The 18,872-nt window shown below is 39.1% G+C and overlaps 1 protein-coding gene across 1 annotated transcript in view; it reads right to left on the reverse strand.

Annotated features, from left to right (window-relative positions):
- Window positions 1-1,048: 1,048 nt before the first annotated feature.
- LOC129100780 (spermatid perinuclear RNA-binding protein-like) overlaps window positions 1,049-18,872 on the reverse strand; it is a 65,116-nt gene continuing 47,292 nt past the window's right edge. Inside the window, exons 8-18 of the mRNA XM_054610262.1 lie at window positions 18,726-18,837; window positions 16,007-16,104; window positions 13,989-14,082; window positions 13,789-13,857; window positions 6,662-6,870; window positions 5,032-5,181; window positions 3,495-3,629; window positions 1,999-2,139; window positions 1,773-1,896; window positions 1,386-1,436; window positions 1,049-1,281 (exon numbers count right to left, since the gene is read on the reverse strand). Of these exons, the coding sequence (XP_054466237.1) occupies window positions 1,196-1,281; window positions 1,386-1,436; window positions 1,773-1,896; window positions 1,999-2,139; window positions 3,495-3,629; window positions 5,032-5,181; window positions 6,662-6,870; window positions 13,789-13,857; window positions 13,989-14,082; window positions 16,007-16,104; window positions 18,726-18,837 (1,269 nt within the window). The 3' untranslated portion in view covers window positions 1,049-1,195. The remainder of the gene's footprint in view (window positions 1,282-1,385; window positions 1,437-1,772; window positions 1,897-1,998; window positions 2,140-3,494; window positions 3,630-5,031; window positions 5,182-6,661; window positions 6,871-13,788; window positions 13,858-13,988; window positions 14,083-16,006; window positions 16,105-18,725; window positions 18,838-18,872) is intronic.

The following is an 18,872-nucleotide window of genomic DNA, read 5'->3' on the forward strand; positions in this document are numbered from 1 at the left end:
TTAAGAAAAAGGAACAAAAATCAACTGCTAACTAAGTCATTTACTTTCTGACATTGAATTTGGTGACCAGTTGTTATTTTCCTTGCTATGGGTAATATAAAGATAGTTCATCCCGGTGTAGGGAACTTACTTACTTCTTTAGTTCCCTACAGCAGATGTTTATTAAGCTCTCCACATTCAGTAGTCAGTGATTCTCTTTAGTTCCCTTAAGTGTTGGTTTTGAATTTGCTTTGGTGGCTGTCGAGTTAGTTCCCATACAGAGGACGTTTGGTTCCCTACTATGTCTTTTTCTTTTGTTTGTTCCTTACAGTGACTGTTTAGTTCCATACCTTTTGATATTTCCATTTTGAATAGGAAGTAAGTTCTTTAGCTTCAAACTAAATATTGTATGATGGATATTTTAGTTCCCTGTAGTGTATATTTAGTCAGCCACTGGAGGGAACTTTAAGAAAAAGGAACAAAATTCAACTGCTAACTAAATAAATTGCAGTAATTACCTATAATGGATATTAATTTATTTTCTGACATTGAATTTGATGACTAGTTATTTTGAATATTTAGATAGTTCATCACGGTTTAGGGAACGAACTTACTTCTTTAGTACTTAACAGAGTATGTTTAGATATTTAGTAGCTGGTTTGGGATTATTTTCATTAATGGCTTATCCCATACAATGACAGTTTATATAGTTTGCTTTCTTTGTTGTTTGATTGATGTTTTCTATGGAGGGTGATTAATTAGTTCCCTAAAGTAGAAGTTAAGCTACTAGCAGTCTTTCACTCTGCTAAATTCAGTTTTTTTTTGTTGCATAATAGTTTGATGATCAAAGAGCTTATCCATCTGTGTTCTGATACACATTTGTTTATGGCCAATTTAATCAAGCTGGTTGCTAATGAGGGAACATAATTTTTCAAAAATGGTAACGATTGGGTTTACTGGTTAAAAGTGTGTGAAGTCCAGTGTTGTTGTTTTTGGTGTTTGAGGTTTATATATTGAACATAAAGTAAAAGAACGGGGATAAGTGAGTTCCTGTGAGGGTCCTAATAGGGGTAGAGGTGGGTGACGAGGGTCCTAATAGGGGTAGAGGTGGGTGACGAGGGTCCTAATAGGGGTAGAGGTGGGTGACGAGGGTCCTAATAGGGGTAGAGGTGGGTGACGAGGGTCCTAATAGGGGTAGAGGTGGGTGACGAGGGTCCTAATAGGGGTAGAGGTGGGTGACGGGGTACGGTGTAGGGACTCTGATGACTGGGTAAACTAATGAGGGCATTCTGGAGGGAAAACCTGAGGAAGAGCAAAGAAAAAGAAACAAAAAAGAACTCAAATGATTGGATGAAATGATGAACAAATCAAATGGATGGATTATTGATCAGTGACTGTGAGTTTACCGTAGGGAGGGAGGGCTCCTGCAGGGCTGTAACCGTAAGGAGCACCAAAACCTGGGAGGAAGAAGAGAGAAAGTATGATACTGTGAAATTACTGCACAGAAAACAGAGTATGAATGTAGCTGAGATGATTCATCGCCTATCTTTTGTAATATTTTCTGGCTACTGTTAGCAGCCAGTTAGCTTAGCATAAAGACTGGAAACAGGGGGAAAAAGCTAGCCTGTCTCTCTCCAACAACATAATCAATCTACCAGCACTCCAAAAGCTCATGAAGAAATATTCTCCCGTTAAAAAAAGTCTGTGTTCTGAAATATATAAATCGTTCTCTCCCATCAGTCTTTTAAATCGTATTAATCATGTAAAAGAAAAAATAAAGAAGCTGGACTCACCTTGGGGGATGTACTGATGTGTGGGTGGGGTGCTGATGTAGGGAGCTCTGGGGATGACGGGGACACGTGGAGGTCTGGCAGCGAGGGCCGGGAGGGTCAGCACCGAGGTCACCGGACGCTTTGGCTACACACACACACACAAACACACACACCAGGTACACATGAGCAGTGAAACATGATGCTGTAGGACTAAAAGGTTGATAGTAGAAGCGCTTCATGAACTCACAGGAGGGTTGGGTCTCTTCTTCTTGCTGCTCGTAGACTTGCAGCCGGAGAACAGGCTGTTCAGGGCGGAGAGCGCCGCGCTGGCTTTGGCGACTTTCTTATTGGGACCCGTTCCCCGAAAAACCTGCTTGTCCACCTCCACCTGTCGACACACAGAGAGGAGGACGTCTGCTAGTGGAGTCTCTTTAAAAGAGGTCAATCTCATGGGTTTGTTTTTTCTGTCTTGATGTTTGTCTGTTAGGCTGAAATGATTAGTTGTTAATTGAAATCCCTGTCAAATATGCCTATGAATTGAAGCTGTTGTATGTACTGAATAAACTGTAAACTGACACGTATACATGCACGTATTATACATTTAAGTATATCAGTCATGTGTATAAAGCAACCTGTTACATAAGTCATTTAATATTTAGTCCAACATATTGGCACTTGTCTCTATTGTACTACTGTATCAATGTTTAAACTTTCAGAAAGCCTCTGACTTGTGGACATTCAATGTTGTTGTTTTTCGTTGTATTGTTTATACATATTTAGTTTTGTATATATTCATGTTGTTTCGCCTATTGGTATGTAAATAACGTTTGGTGAACTTTTTTGTCTTTGTTTTTAGCTGTATTTCTATTTCTGTGTTTGTAAAATGAGAACCTTGGTGGAGAAAATATATCAGGTATATGAACTCATTCTTGGTCAATAAAGCATATGCTGATTCTTTCATAAAAAAGTCCTATAGTGTTGTGAGTTAAAAAATGAAAAAAGGCATAGAATAGTATGTCAAAAAAATATGAAAAAAAGTCAAATTATGGTATGTTGAAAAATATCATGAAAAAGGTCATAGTACAGTATGTCGAAAAAAAGGTCACAAAAAAAAAGTCATTGTATGGTAGTGTCTGACAAATATCATGGAAAAAATAATGGTGTATCTCTCCACTTCCTCATCTGCAGCTAAAAGCTCCTTCAATCTTAACTCTCCAACCCCGACACACTCTTTCTCTTATTGTTTCTAAATGTTACACTTAAAGTAGTGCAGAATGTTTGATTTGAAGTTGCTTGCATGATTTATTTGCACATTTTGGGTTATTCCCACATGGTTTATTGCACTTAGTAGAAGTAACTTTGGAAAAAAGCATCAGCTTTATAAATATGTTTCTATGCTGATGACACTCTCTTCTTTATCTGTTCCATCAATACTTTCTCAATATTCTTTTATTCCTTCTAAACAAACGAAAAGAGTTGTCAAGATGTCAAGAAATTCAGTCTGGAAATCAATAAAATTAGATTTGTACAAACTATATGTAAAGAATCATTTCCGTGTCATTCAGATTGATAAGCTGGTTTGGTGTTCAGCTGTCTTTCCCGTCTCTTTTTAAAACGTGTGAAGACGTTTTGATATGCAGGAAGCAGCGAACATCAAACACCTCATCCATTCCTAATAAGAGCCTCTGAAAGGAAGACAGGAAATCGATTAAGTTTTCTGTGTGTGCGTGTGTGTGTTTGTACCTCGATGATGAAACGTTTGTCGTAGCTGCTGCCGCTCTCTGATATCAGCTCGTATTTGAGGCCGCGGCGTTTCTCATTCAGCTCCATCACCGGGTTTTTACCTCCGGCCGTCAGGATCGGACCTGGAGCTCTGGACTGTGGACGGACGGAGAGAGTCAAGCCTCATATCTGTTTTTATATATATATAAATATATATCCCAAATATATATATATAGGCCTCAAATATATATATATATATATATATAATATATATATATATATAAATATATATATATATAAAAAAATATATATATATATATATATATATATATAATATATAAATATATATATATATATTGACCCTTAAATTTGGTTAATAAAGAATGAACATGATTAGTAACGACCAACGGACTTGTCAGTGATGAACTTATATTTGACATTTCAGTATTACTTGTTTCTTATTGGCTGAAACAACACCAGTTTATCTGTGATAAGGTAAAATTAGGTCTGGCTTTTTTTTTTTATGATGTTATAAAAGAACAAAATTATTTTATTCTTTTAATGTTGCAATGTTTTGTAATAATTATTATTTTAACTGACTATTTTTAGCACTTTGTAACACTTTTGTGAAAAGTGATTTACAAATCAAGTTTATTATAAAACACATATTTTAAAAAACATATTATTATATTCTATATTTGAATTTAAATTATTTACTATTTGATGTTTTCCAGTCTTACATGTTTTTCTTTTTATACATACTTAATGAGCATCGTTGGAGGGAGCCTGAGATAGATTTAGCGTCTGTGTTTTTTCACTGTTTGCATATGACAATAAATAACTTGAACTTGAGAGGAGGAAGGAAGTTACTGGGTATATGAAATGTCTGTAAAGAGTTTCCAGATTGCAGTTATTTTCAGATTGATACTGTATATATTTATATACCAAGACATTAATATCTACACCTTACTGTGCTGTTTGCACTTCCTGTAGGACATTAAACTGCACTTTATGCAATACAAATATTGTTGAATCTAATCATTACAGTTTGTGTCTTTTGTATCGTTATTCTGTTGAGCACTGCCTGTTTTTAAAATGCTATAAAAATACAGATTATTATTTTAGATTTTTTTTTAACCAAACATTCCAACATGAAAAAGATCAGTTTGTTCAGTAAAAGACGGAATATCTAATGAAATGAGAGACTATTTTACTGCCAAAACCTTGGAATATTCAGTGATTCCTGCAGGAATATATATTAATCTATAATTTATTCTCACGATGGAAAAACCTCAGAAAGAATAAAAATATTACATTTTACATTACAAACAGTTGACAGACTTGCAATTAGTGCATTCAAGCTCTTTAAGAACAAGAAAAGATGAATATTTTAGGGGCATCCGTTCAAAAGTGAGGAACCTCCGCTGTCCGTCTGTGCTGCAGCCCAACCTCACATGTACTTGTTAATGATCTGTGTGTGTGTGTGTGTGTGTGTGTGTGTGTGTGTGTGTGTGTGTGTGTGTGTGTGTGTGTGTGTGTGTGTGTGTGCTCTCCCCACCTCCTGCGTGTCTGTGGAGGAGGTGATGGAGGTGGAGCTGGAGCTGGTGGACATCCTGTCGTTCTTGCCCTCGCCATCTGACTTCTCGTCGGCGCTCAGCGAGTCCACGTCTCCGTCGCCGCCGAGCACGAATCCCAGAGCCTGCAGCGCCTGAGGGGGAAAACGCTGAGTTTAACATCCATCATCTATGACTCAGCTGTCCTCGAGCAAGGCACTAATACATGCTAAGTGACCATCAACACCACCGTCACCACCAGCAGCACAAAGACTGGGTGTACTGGGTGTACTGGGCAGCTCTGACGTGTGAATGAGTAACTGAATGAATCAATGTGTGTGAACAACAGAAAACATGAGCAGTCAAACTTAACAAGTTCAATAAAAAAAACTTTGTCACAGAAAAGAACATCGACTTTTGTTCCCTCATCGATCTGAAAAAATAAATAAAAAGAGTTTCTTTGTCTCTTTTTTCTTTGTTGAAATTGATGTTTGTGTTAAACACCCGACGCTCCACACAGAACAGAGAGAGAGACGAGCTGCAGGAAAAAGACAACGAGAGGAAGAGCTGCTAAAGAATGATTACACGTTTCAGTCAGGCATGTTTATTCCATGTATGTATGTATTTTATGTATATCTAAAGGTAGGGCAGGCGACACAGAAAGAGAGTTTTTAAGGAAAGAAAATACCTTAAACACAAAGTCTAAAACTATTGTTTGGTGGAGAAACAGCTCCAGAAACATACAAATGAAGAAGAAAACAAACCCAGTGTTACATTCAGCTTTCTATCTGTGATGATGAATTCTAGGGTCACGGTTCGATTTATGTCATTTCCTATTATAGTATATTCATTTCTTGTATACTAGATGAATACATATTGTGTAAAGGCAGTGTGTAGGAAATAATTGGGTATCAGCTTTTGTTATAAGGAGTCATTTTTAAAACCTTCTTTCAATTTAGTAGACTTTTATTTTCTGTGACTGCTCTAGTAAATTTGCAATGATTTTGATGCAAATACATTGCATACAATTTTTCTTTTGCTTAAATCCAGAGGTTGTGAAACTATAGCTATATATCACTACAGTTCCATGATACAATATTATCATTATACTTCATTTCAAGATACGATCTTCAATGTAAACATCTTGCGATACGTTAAGTATCGGGATAACATATACAGCTATATATTGAGATTTATTACTTTTTCCGATTGCAAAAAATGCAGTTTTTCAACATCAGTTTGCAGTCATAAGATAAAAAAATCCATCTCTTTTCAATCATTTCTATTGCAGCAAAATAGTTTTTTTTACAGTCAAGCAGACGGACTGAGCAACACTCCATCTCTATTTTGATAAATGAATCCCGCTGACTTTACCCACAACTTCCCCATAAAGAAAAATCATCTAGTGGACTGAAATATCAATTGTTACCAACAGGTTTAATCTGTATTTGCCTAATTAAAAGTATATATATAATAAAAGATCCATACTTGGCATAAATTCATCTATATAACATTGCCTCGGTAAAAAATATTGCGATACTATGCTGTATTCTTCCTGTTAAACTAAATCTCCAACATTTAAATAACCTTTTTTTTTTTATTTAAAGTGTCATGTGACAGTTTTAAACGTATTACCTTGAGGGCCACCTGGAGCTTGGCGGTCCTCTTGGAGTTCCCGGTGGCCTGGTAGGTGGTTCCCTGGATCTCCACGGACATGGTGAAGACCGGAGCGTGGACCGGGCCGGACTGGGACAGCAGGCGGTACTGGAGGCCCGGGTGGATCTGGTTCAGACGCATCAGAGCGTTCATGGGGTGGTTTGGATCCGTCATCCTCCAGTCCAGCACTAAAGAGGAAGGTCACACATGTTAGCGTTTTTTAACATACATTTGGATTTATGTGAAGAAAACTTTTCAAGGTGATTTTTAAACTGTATAAAAACCTTTTCACAACCTCTACATCAACGTAAATGTAATCTTTAGAGATCACATGTGACATTCAGTTGAATTAATCTGGAAGGACAACGACATTCAAGAGTGATTCAAGGTCAATATCGACCCAAACAAACTCCTCATAATGATATTCAAAGTAGAACTGCTGGTTTAACCGCCGTTAGCAGCTACCCTTCTCTTCGTTACAGTATGAAAATCAATTAGCACGCTCTTGAAGTGTTATTGAGTCATCTAGTTCAATCATTTCCAAACAGAAAAGTGAAGGTAAAGTTGAATGAATCAGATTCATGTGGGAAGAATAAACGTCATGATTCCAGGTATCAAGATTCAGCTTAATAAAAAGCATCCATAGAAAAAACTGTATATTTAGTAAAACATGGGCAGATTTCTTTATTAATGCTCATCAAGCAGACGTGAGGTGATATCTCACGGGGAATTGGAAATCAAACCGTGACACTTGGCGACATCTATAATCTCCATCATAAATGACTTCATTCCCTCCAATGCGAGTCCAACTTTTCGAGATACAAAAAGCGTTCGTTTGTTCTGTTAACGCTTTAATATAACAGGCAGAGAAGAACTGAATTAAAATGAGACTCCAAAAGTCCAAAAGAATGAATGTTACTGTTGTCTAAAGAAATAAAACATAAACTGCATTTGATCAAATCTGCCTTCAGCAATGATTTCTTTGGAGGGAACTCTTCTGAATCAGAGGGCCTGATGTTCTGCTGTTGTATGGTTAGAAGTTAACACACATTTAGACTTATTTCTGAATGTATAACTGGTTTAAAAACAATATAATTCAACACTACTGCTGCATACAATCCTGTGATAAAGTCAGTTAACTGCACACAGTACCTTAACATTCAATAAGCCTATCAGATTTGTTGTTTTACTCCAAAAGAAACCAAAGGAGTTAAAACTACTATATGTCAAAAGTGTGTGGACAGTCCTTTTTACAAACCCAGCTCCATAAAGACGGGTTTCATCAGCTTCTTGTTTCAGTAGACATGTTCTGCTTCTTTGGAAGAGATGCACTAAATGTAAACTACAGTTAGAGAGAGACATTTGTTGGCAAATAAAATCTTAGATCTCGTGCTACAAGAAAGCTCATTAACTATGTAAAGAACAAATCACATAACGTTTTATTTTAGTTATTTTTATATTATCATTATTATTTAGGGATATATGTGTTTATGCTGGGACAACATTCCAAGATAATCTCTGTTGTTTAATTTGACCATATGTGTCTGATTGTCTCATTTGTTCTGTTTTGTTGTTTAAAAATAAAAAATAAAACGGAAAAAATATAAATAAAAAACGGCATCTAAGATATATAATATAGTACAGACGTTAAAATATAGGAATATAAAATATATGAAATATAAAATAAAATAATTTAAGAAATGTATTTCAGCTGCAATAACAAACATACAGTTGAAATACGATGACATTTGATAAAATATTGCACAAACTTAAAGCTTTTTTTCTTTAAATTATCACATTTCTGTCTATAAAGGTCAGAATACTACAGTGAATACCTTCAAATATATAATAAAGATAATGCTGTAATAATTAAAGACATATCAATTCTTTCCATATGGCCACCCACAGATGTCCTCTCCTGTATAACAGGTGTCACTGAGAGAACACACACACACACACACACACACACACACACACACACACACACACACACACACATCACATAACAGTCATGTAGCAGACGCTTTTATCCAAAGCGACTTACAGTCAGTAGTATGTTACATATCATTCACCCATTCACACACTGATGACAGGCTACCATCAAGGTGCCACCATCAGACTCTAACTAACATTCATCATCCAGTCCACACCGATGGCCTTCAGGAGCAACTTGGGGTTAAGTGTCTTGCCCAAGGACACATCGACTGCCGAAGCCGGGTATCGAACCACTGACCCTCTGATTGGAGAACTACCTTGCTCTCCACTACGCCACAGCCACCCACACACACTTCTACACACACACTTCTACACACACACTATTCTTTTGTCCTGCAGTCGCTGTGAGCATCGACTCCGACAGACACTTAAAGACTCAAGTGTGGTTCAGTATGAATATGGATGGAGATGGATGTGAAGGTGCTGATGGACAGGTGCTGGGAGGAAGAGAGGGGGAGGTGTTAATGCACTCTGTGTGTGTGTGTGTGTGTGTGTGTGTGTGTGTGTGTGTGTGTGTGTGTGTGTGTGTGTGTGTGTGTTGCAGTATTAATCCTTCTCTATCTCTGCTTTAACCTGGAAGCAGAGGAGAGTTTCTGGGGACGGTCGACGTCCCGGAGAGGAAAGATTTAATTACTGTACCACAGACAGACGGGGGGGAGAGAGGGATGAAGGAGAGGGAAGGGAGGGATAGTAGGGTAATGAGAGTGGGGAGAGAGAGAAAGGAGAGAGAGAGAGGAGAGTAAAGAGAGTAGAGAGAGAGAGAGAAAGAGATGTTTGGGGAGGAAACAGGGGTGAGAGAAAGGAATGAGAGAGAGAGACAGAGGGATGAGGAAGAGGTAAAGAAGGGATAGGAGGGTAATGAGAGGGTGAGAGAGGAGGGCAGCAGAGGGAGAGAGTGGGTGGGGAGAGGAGAGAGAGAGAAAGAAAAGAGAGGAGACAGGGGTGATAGAGAGAGACAGAGAGTGGTGAGAGAGGGAGAGGGAGAGAGAGAGAAAGATGTTTTGGAGAGGAAACAGGGGTGAGAGAAAGAGAGACGAGAGACAGAGGGAGAGAGAGAGAGAGATATTAGCTTTAAGCTGGTTCAAAGTCTTCATACTATAAACTTCATACATTTGTGCCAAAACACAAAGAATAACTCAGCATGCAGTCTGTCTGTCTGTCTGTCTGTCTGTCTGTCTGTCTGTCTGTCTGTCTGCTCAGCAGTGTACGCACCGATAGTTCTGTTAGCCGTTAGCCAAATACAGTCCAAAACAATAAACAATTAAAGTGAGCTGCAGCCGAGAGGGACTCAGCAGTATGCATACTGCTAGTTCTGTTAGCTGTTAGCCAAACACACAATCCAAGAATAGCGGCCGGGAGTCGGTGATGCACTCAGCTGTGTTATCACCACCACTACTGTCTCAGAGTACTGAATACGGAGTCAGCAGGCGTTTAGTGACGGGATAAAACAGGCAGTTAAAGGTGTTGAGTCACACGTCCTTCAGCATGCATCCATAACTGGCCAACAAAACCATTGTGCAGTTTGCTGCAGCAGAATGTGAACAAAAAACAAGAGGTTCACACTCAGTCAACACATAACCTCTCTTCAGGCGAGGTTATTCAGTAGACTCAACCCACGGTCGTAGCTGTAGTTATGATGCAGTCAAGGATGATGTGACACTCTACATGATGCACTAAAGGCTCCGTACTCAAACAGCGAGCAGCCACTGGGAGTTCAGCTGCTCCGCATGAAGCTGTGGTTAATTATTAGACTATGGTGGAATCTATGCTGCTATAAACATGGCTGCTGTAGCTGTACTGTGACATCAGCCTTGAAAGTATGAAGTTCGGTCACACAGGATTTAAACCTGCAGTGCTTCTTCTTATCAGATATGACAGATGTGTGTTCACAAAACACCACAGGAAGTTCAGGAAACACAACCAGGTCAACTCTCTGCACACTGAACAGCCACAACGGAGAGGCAACACTAAACGTATGACTAGGTAATCAATATTATGAGGGATGAAGAGACTTAATAGAAGCAACAAAATTAATCTCTAGTTTGTTACAATATGATCTTGCAAGAATAGAAAAAATATCCTTCCTCAGACTCCTGGAGGTAAAATCATGTAAAAATTAGGAATGTTACTAAAATCACGATATCAAGTTATTGTACGATATATAGACAGGACTTCACTTATTTTAACGTAATTGACGTATAGTACCATATATAGACATCGCAGATTTATAGTATGATATAAAGACAAGACAGATTTATCGTAGGATGTATAGACATTACCTCGTTTATTTTTACGTTATTGATTTATTTTACCATATATAAACATTACCGATTTATCGTACGATATAAGGACATGACCTTGATGATTACGAAATGTACTTATTGTACGATATATAGCCATTACCAATTTATTGTACGATATCGTACGATATATAGACATTACCGATTTATCGTACGATATACAGACATGACCTTGATCCTTTTCCAGAATTTACTTATAGTAAGATATATAGACAGTAACGATTTATGGTATGATATATGGACATGACCTAAATCATTTTTACATAATTGATTTATGGTATGATAAATAGACATTACCGTTTTTTGGTAGGATATAACGACAAGACCTCGGTCCTTTTTGTTCAATTGACTTATTGTACGATATATAGATATTATCGATTAATAGTACGGTATAACGTTGTTCCCTTTCACATAATAAACTTAGCGTACGATATATAGAGATTACCGATTAATCATTTCATATACGGACACAACCTTGATTATTTTTATGTATTGGACTTATGGGCATGACCTCGGCCATTTTTACAAAATCGACCCATAGCACAATATATAACCATTCATTTTTATGTTATCAAGTTATTATTATATGGACATGACCTTGATCATTTTAAAGTTATGGTATGATATATAGGTGAGGGTCCATTTTATGTCTGGACTGTATTTACTGGATTACTTTGTTACTTAAGAAAATGTAAAAAAACATGATTATTCTCAGGCAAGTTCTGCAGTTAATAGGAGCATGCTTTTTTTCAATGTTTTCTACGCAGATGATGGACGTTTATTCATGATGGACATCTGAGGTAGTGATATCCTCAGATGTGCAAGTCACACTGAATTTAAAAGTATTTGCATCACGCCTGTGTGTTCAGATCTGACTGCAGCTGCAACTTCTGACTGTGTTGGTAATCGAGCCAATCCAGCAGACAACCAACATTAACTGACTTATTGTTGTTTTCTAGAGTACTGGGATGCATCGGTCTCTGTTGTGCATAAATAGCATAAAGATTTTTCGTACATGGAAATAACCTGAACTACTATTATGTTATCCTTACCCTTAGCATTGTTCTGTTTGCAGGGTACCTTTGGATTTACAGACAAGTATCACTGGATTACTTTGGTACTGAAGAAAACGTAAAAACGTGATTATTCTCAGGCAACTTCTGCAGTTATAAGGAACGTCCTTTTTTAATGTTTTCTAGGCAGATAACAGTTGTTTTCTAGTACACTGGCATGCATCGATCTCTGTTATGCATACTATAATGTATATAGCTTTTTCTTAACATCAACTCTCTAATTTCTTTAATTTCTTATTTTGATACAGATAATTACAGCCTTATAATTAGCCTGTCTTTATCAATAGAGTAGTCTTATCTTTACATATTTGATTAGTGTTTCTCCTCCAATATATAAAACCTTTGATGAAGACAAGAATCAGGACGCTGAGCTGTATAAAGCTCTCTGTCATGTCCTGATGAAGACCTGGATGAAGACCTTTCCTAACCTGAACACAGGAGCACCACTGACTCCTGATAACCTCTGAATGTGTCTTTTCAGCTCCAGCAGCTTCGGATGAAGATCTGATAACTCCTCCCAATTTTCTGCTTCGAGGAAACATTTCGCTTTAAAAAAGCCAGCAGCTCAGTTTTTCTCTAACCGGTTTCATTCAGCTGGGCGACACAGTGAACGATGAACTCTTTGAGATAAAGTGAGCTTCTGACATTCAACGCACCAGAATGGATTCTTAATATGATCCGGAGGAGATATCAGATATGACGGCTGAATATCAAACGCTGGCCGACAATGGGCCGCATCCCGGCTGCTTCTCTCTCCTCTGATGCAGAGGTTGAAGTGAAAAAAAGAAAAGGTTCTGACAGCGGCTGTAACCTGACGGGTCGTTCTGATCCTCAGACGGAGAGCGAGCGTCCTGATCAGCCTCACTGCTCGCCTCTTTCAGCTCCACTGACTCACTTCTTTTTCCACCTTTTACACAAAGCCTGTCAGAAAGCACCTTGTTTACAGTCAACTGTGGCTTACGGCTGTCCAGCACACACACACACACACACACACACACACACACACACCCACACACACACACACACACACACACACACACACACACACACACACACACACACACACAACACACACACACACACACACACACACCCACTGAACACCGGAGCTTTCTGTCTTTCAATCAATATCCACTTATCTGCTGCTAAAAGACAAACGCTCAGTTTTCTCCAGGGGAAATCAGCCTCCAGGTGATGTGAGTTTGACCAAAACCAGTTTATAAAACTCTGACAAACAGTTCTGTGTGCTTTAAAGTAATAGTTTGTAAAAAAAAAAAAAAATCAGTTTTCAGCCTTATAAAACAGTGGAAAGGCATCTTAAAGAGCTTGAGAGCATTTGGGGACACAAACTTTGGAAACTTTGGGAGAAAGAATCCAAACAAACTCAAAATGAAATCATTAATTTCACCAAAACAAACAGAGAAACACAAACTCTTTTTCTGGTGAACCTGAATGATTTTATCTGATTTCACCAGAATCCGATGACGAGCTTTAAGAATAACTTTATAGAAACAGACGATCTTCTCTCTGATGGTTTACTGATGGAGGTCTATAGAGGATCAGGACTAAACTGAGACTGGTTTAATATAAAGCTACTTTCTGCCACATCAGTCTGCCTTTAGATATTTGTATTCTGGTCCTCTCGAGTGTGTCTTGTGTGTTTCAGAGGTGAGAGGATTTAGATCATCAGAGCGAACTGTGATTGTTTGAAACGAGCGAGAGGATCGGTCAAAGTCACCTTTCATCCTTTTGATGAAGTCTCTGTCATCCGACCCGACGTCCTCCCGGAGCCTCTTCTGACAGCCGCCTGCAGAGCGCGAACACAAACACTTACTGATCTACCGACACGTCACCTGAACACATCATTATTGTTATTATCGTTTTAGACAGAAGAGAAGAGTAAATCAAAACACAGTCACTCAGGAGCAGAACACACACCTTCCAGCAGCCTCGTCGAGGGCTTGCTGACGGGGAGAGGATCCATATTCAAGACCTTGTAAAGCTGTCCAAAGGCTAGGAGGCGTAACGCATGCTGAACACACACACACACACACACACACACACACACACACACACACACACACACACACACACACACACACACACACACACACACACACACACACACACACACACACACACACACACACACACACACACAGAGACAGAATAAGGACACATCACTGTATTGGTAAAGCAACAGAGAGTCTGCACTCCAGAGGTAGATATCATTTATATAGACTTGTGTGCATTTGTGTTAACGGACTAATTCTGTTGGGGAGAAGAATTCATGCATTATAGACGAGGGAGGAATAAAAACACACTCACAGATGAAGAGGAAAGGAAAAAAGAAAAAAATACTCCCAGAGAGCAAAAGAAAGGCAGAGAGAGAAGAGAGAAAGAGAGGAAAGTATGGAATGTTTCTCAGCGTTTATCTTCCACCTGTGGGCAGACTATGTTGTTCCATGTGTGGATGTAGTAATAGGTGTTAGTGGGGGGGTTCCCACGCTCATTAGGCGGTTAATCAGCCTGCCGGTCACCGAGGGGGCTTCCTATCCGAGGTCAGACTCCTGGAGCTTCTGCAGATATTTATAGCGCCATCGCTTTAAATAACTTCAAATGCCTGTAATTCCCCCCCTAAAAAGAAAGGCTGACTTTGGTGCAGTGGAGGGAGTAAAGTGCACCCTGGTGGGAAGTTTTCAAGGTCTCACGAGTCGCTGGGCTGAGGCTAATGGCCGCGGCTCCGTTAAGTGAGTGTCTGCAGTGGGTTTTTTTTAGAACGCGGGGAATCAGGAAATACGGTTTTATAACGCTCAGGGGGGAGGAGGGGGTGTTAAGACAACGTCCATAAAGCAGCAGCTCAAATGAGAAAGTCAGATCTGAACACATCTGTGGTGTTCCATCTGTCCACCTCCAGGGAGGAACTCTGCCTCGGAACACTTTGGAGGTTTTGGATTCACAACTTTGTTCTCTAAATGATTTTCAGAGTGGATCTCTCTGATGTTTAGTTTTGATGGGAGCTTTTAATGTTCATGGATCTGGACGCAGATGGGTCAATACAGACGTGTAATGCTTCTATTTTCTTGATCAGCTGCTGTCAAAGTGCCATTGAGCAAGGCGTTAAAATCTCCAGTAATTCAAATCTTCAAACTACCAGACCTACAGATGAAACAGGTGAAAATTAATGAATACAATTTAAATATAACAGCTGTTTGCTGAGCTTTTTTTTTTGCTAAATCAAGCCTAAGGAACATTTCATTAAGGACATGGATATTTCAAGATATCAATACTTTTTTGGAACCAGAAAAGGAAACGTTGTTCGGGCAGAACAAGGAGAGAAGAGGCAGAAACAGCCTTTAGTTAGACGGACTTATCGGTCTCTGGTAGAGATCAAATGACACATGTGCAATAAAATACACTGTGCAATTATATGTTCTGTCTGTACATATAATATTTCAGTTATTGTGGATTTTACTGTTTTTTATTGCTTATTTATAATACTTGTTTTTTATTTCATTTTATTTTTTATCTTGTCTTCTTCTACTATGTCTCTTGTGTGCACTTTACTCTATGCTGCTGTAATCCTGCAAATTTCCCCTCTGCGGGACTAATAAAGGATTATCTTATCTTATCTTATCTGTCAATCACAGTAAGCCCCGCCCCCAAATCATCCCCTGCTTTATGGTCTGTTTGACTCTAAATGGAGCATCATTTACTAAATGAACATCATGCTGTATTGAAGAAGACTTGAAACTAGAGATTGAGACCATAAACTCATGTTTACAATGTTTACTGAGGGAATAAATCAAGAGAGAAGTAGAGTCATTTTCTCATAGACTTCTATACAAACAGGTTCTCACATCTCCCACTAAGACGTGAGGATAGAAGGTGAGGAAAGTACAAACAAAGGCCTCCTGACAGCAGCAGAAGGGGCTGATGGGTAAAGAGGTACGGACCTGTGCGCTGTGTGTGATGGCGTCGGCCTGCTGGGCGTCGAGGTCGGACAGGACGTCGGTGGGTTCCCTCTCACAGGGGTCGTGAACTCCTGAACCTCCTGGACGAGAATAAAAAAAAAACCACTCTCAGACCAGAGAAGATCCACAAACAGTTTCATTCCTCCTGACGTTAAAACACACACAGAAATAACTGAGTGACTCCCTGCCGAGGCTGCACTCTGACTGCAGCAGCAGCTCATCAATGATTCAGAGCGCCGAGGGAACGAGAGGCCATTTTGATGCCGAGGGGGGAAAACCCTGAACCACGTTTAAGAAACACAACCACGTCGTCACAAAGAACTGCTTGTATTCAATAGAACTGATTATGAAACATTTTCTCTCAAAGGATAAATGTTTACAGGATTCAGAAGGTGGAGTAAATCTTTCTAAAATACTCCAGCGCCGGCTTTTAGTGAATGAAACAGGAGTAATAGTTAAATGAAACCATGGTTCATGTTGCTGTGGAGCCCTGAGGGGATCTGAACCCTAATTAATGCTCCGTAGAGCTCGACAGGGCCGAGGGTAGGTGAAGGCACACTGCATCACTGGAGACAGTCCACATCCAGGTCATGAATATTTAGGACTTCCTCCTGTGTGTAAAGAAAGAAGCTTATCCTGATTCGTTTTAGTAGTTTGTAAATGTTTCTCCTGAGAATAAAAAAAAAAGCTGCTTCTGCTTCTTAGTGTTTTTATACCGGCTTACTTTTTAAACCTTCCTGGGCTGATTCCTTTATTAAAAACATTACATTCAAATTGTATATTCTTATCATGGTATGAGAGAAAGTGGAACAGAGAGTCTCCTGATGCAAAAGTTGGAGATTCTGTTCTGTATTCTGTACAAGTTAACGGCCCAGAATGCAACTGGATGTCAGGGAATATTGACTGATGAATATTTGCACTAAATTTCATGGGTGAATTCCATCCAATAGTTGTTAAGATAGTCCCCTAAAATCTTTAATTATCAAACTCATGAGGCGCTGGAGGAAAAAACAGAGAATCACCAAAGTCAGCATGATTTATCCTCTGGGGAACATGAATATTTGCACCAAATTTCATGGCAATCCAACCAACAACTGCTGTCTTTAGATGGACTAATCAATCAGACACTGATCACAAACATTGGAATCATCATTTTAAACATTAACTAAATTCAATAAAACATTTTTTGGGACCACGCTGCTCTTCAGGAGTCCTTGCTGATTTTAATTTTCGGTGTCAAACTCTGTCTGATTACTGGATCCATTCACTGCGGTCGTCTCACATTTATTAATTTCTGACAGCGAGAATCTCATCATGTAAGAGATTAAAACTGTTGAATGCATCAAACAGAGGGAATTAAATATGCTGCGTACATGAGGAGCCTGTTATTGCTCCACAGTCACACATAAAAAAGGGACTCGTTTCCAAATGACTTAATGTTCTATCACCATAACAACAATCTTTTTATTCTACTTTTAATACTATTTCACCTCAAGAGCCCCTCGTTAATAGAGAATACAGTCAAAATCCACCATTTTTACAGTGTCAACGTTAAGGATTCAAACTGACAAAACTCAGATTCTATCCATGAAAATCTCAAAAAGACTCTTAAAAGATGAGGACGGCTTCAAGCATCAGCCCCCAAAACAAGCCCCTCTGAGGGTAACGGATAGAGGATAGGAGCAGAACCCACAATGCTTCTCCTGGTTCTCATCAATAGGCCATAAAAAGGTTTAAGATATTCTATCTCTGTTTATCTTTATCTTGTGTGACCTGTTAACGACATTTCTTGAAATAAACTCAATCAAGTGGTGTTTTTTTTCTTGGTTTTTGACTTTTTGGTATTATATTCTGTTATATTTTCACATATATTGTCAATTTGATCATTTTTACACCACATCTTCTGTGCGTTCCAATACCAATACCACCAGACAAATGCAGTTTGCCAAAAATACCAATATGTTCTATTGCATCCGGTCACATTTTGCAGTATGAAAGCCAGCATGCTTTTCTGCCTACTCTGACCCACAATCCTTTGCACAGCTGATATATGAGCAAGAGGGTCAAAGTTCAAGCTGCATGTTATGAGGAAGAAGAATGTACTAAAAGTAAAAATGTAAACAGTATGTTTTTGGGTTGTCCATCCATTGTTGTCCACTGGGACTCAAGGATGAATTGATCAGATTTTGGAGGTCAAAGGTTAATACGCTAATTATGTTAATTTCAATTTAACATTTCCAGTTAATTGACTGGTTGGAGGTAATTCTAGTTTTACAAGCTAGTTCGAGAAGTACTTTCTCTGAGTAGCTTTAGTTCACAAAACTATGTTCCTCCCTCTGGTAGTAATTGGTATTTTCCTCCAACACTGGAACTGGGATTGACCTCCAACGAGTCCTCCACAACTGTGTCTCCTCAGAAGTTCCTCAAGTCCAAACAAATCTTTCCTTCCAGTCGAGGTCAGGAGTTCATCCTCTCCTCATTGATTCATCCAGAACAAATTCATCTGCTCAAATCCGACGGCTGGTTTTTTGTTTTCTTTTTAAAAACCTACGAGGTCGTTCTGTTTTTCTTTCCTCGGGTCCATAACTGAAGAACAATTTAGCCCAATATCTGTTTGTATAAACTCTGCCTCGAAGTACCCTGGAGCAGAGACGAGAGCACATATTTTAAATGCTACCAGAGTGGAGGACGGGTCACTGACCTGGCAGCAGGATCCCCGAGGCGATGCACTCCATGACGCGACGTAGCGCCTCGCCCGGACCCAGCGGACGGTTACAGGTGGCGATGGCCTTTTCACAGATCAGCTCCAGAGGCTGTGGAGGACGGACAGAGGGAGGACACTCAACAC

This window comes from Anoplopoma fimbria, chromosome 13 (genome assembly GCF_027596085.1).
Source record: "Anoplopoma fimbria isolate UVic2021 breed Golden Eagle Sablefish chromosome 13, Afim_UVic_2022, whole genome shotgun sequence".
Taxonomy (NCBI): domain Eukaryota; kingdom Metazoa; phylum Chordata; class Actinopteri; order Perciformes; family Anoplopomatidae; genus Anoplopoma; species Anoplopoma fimbria.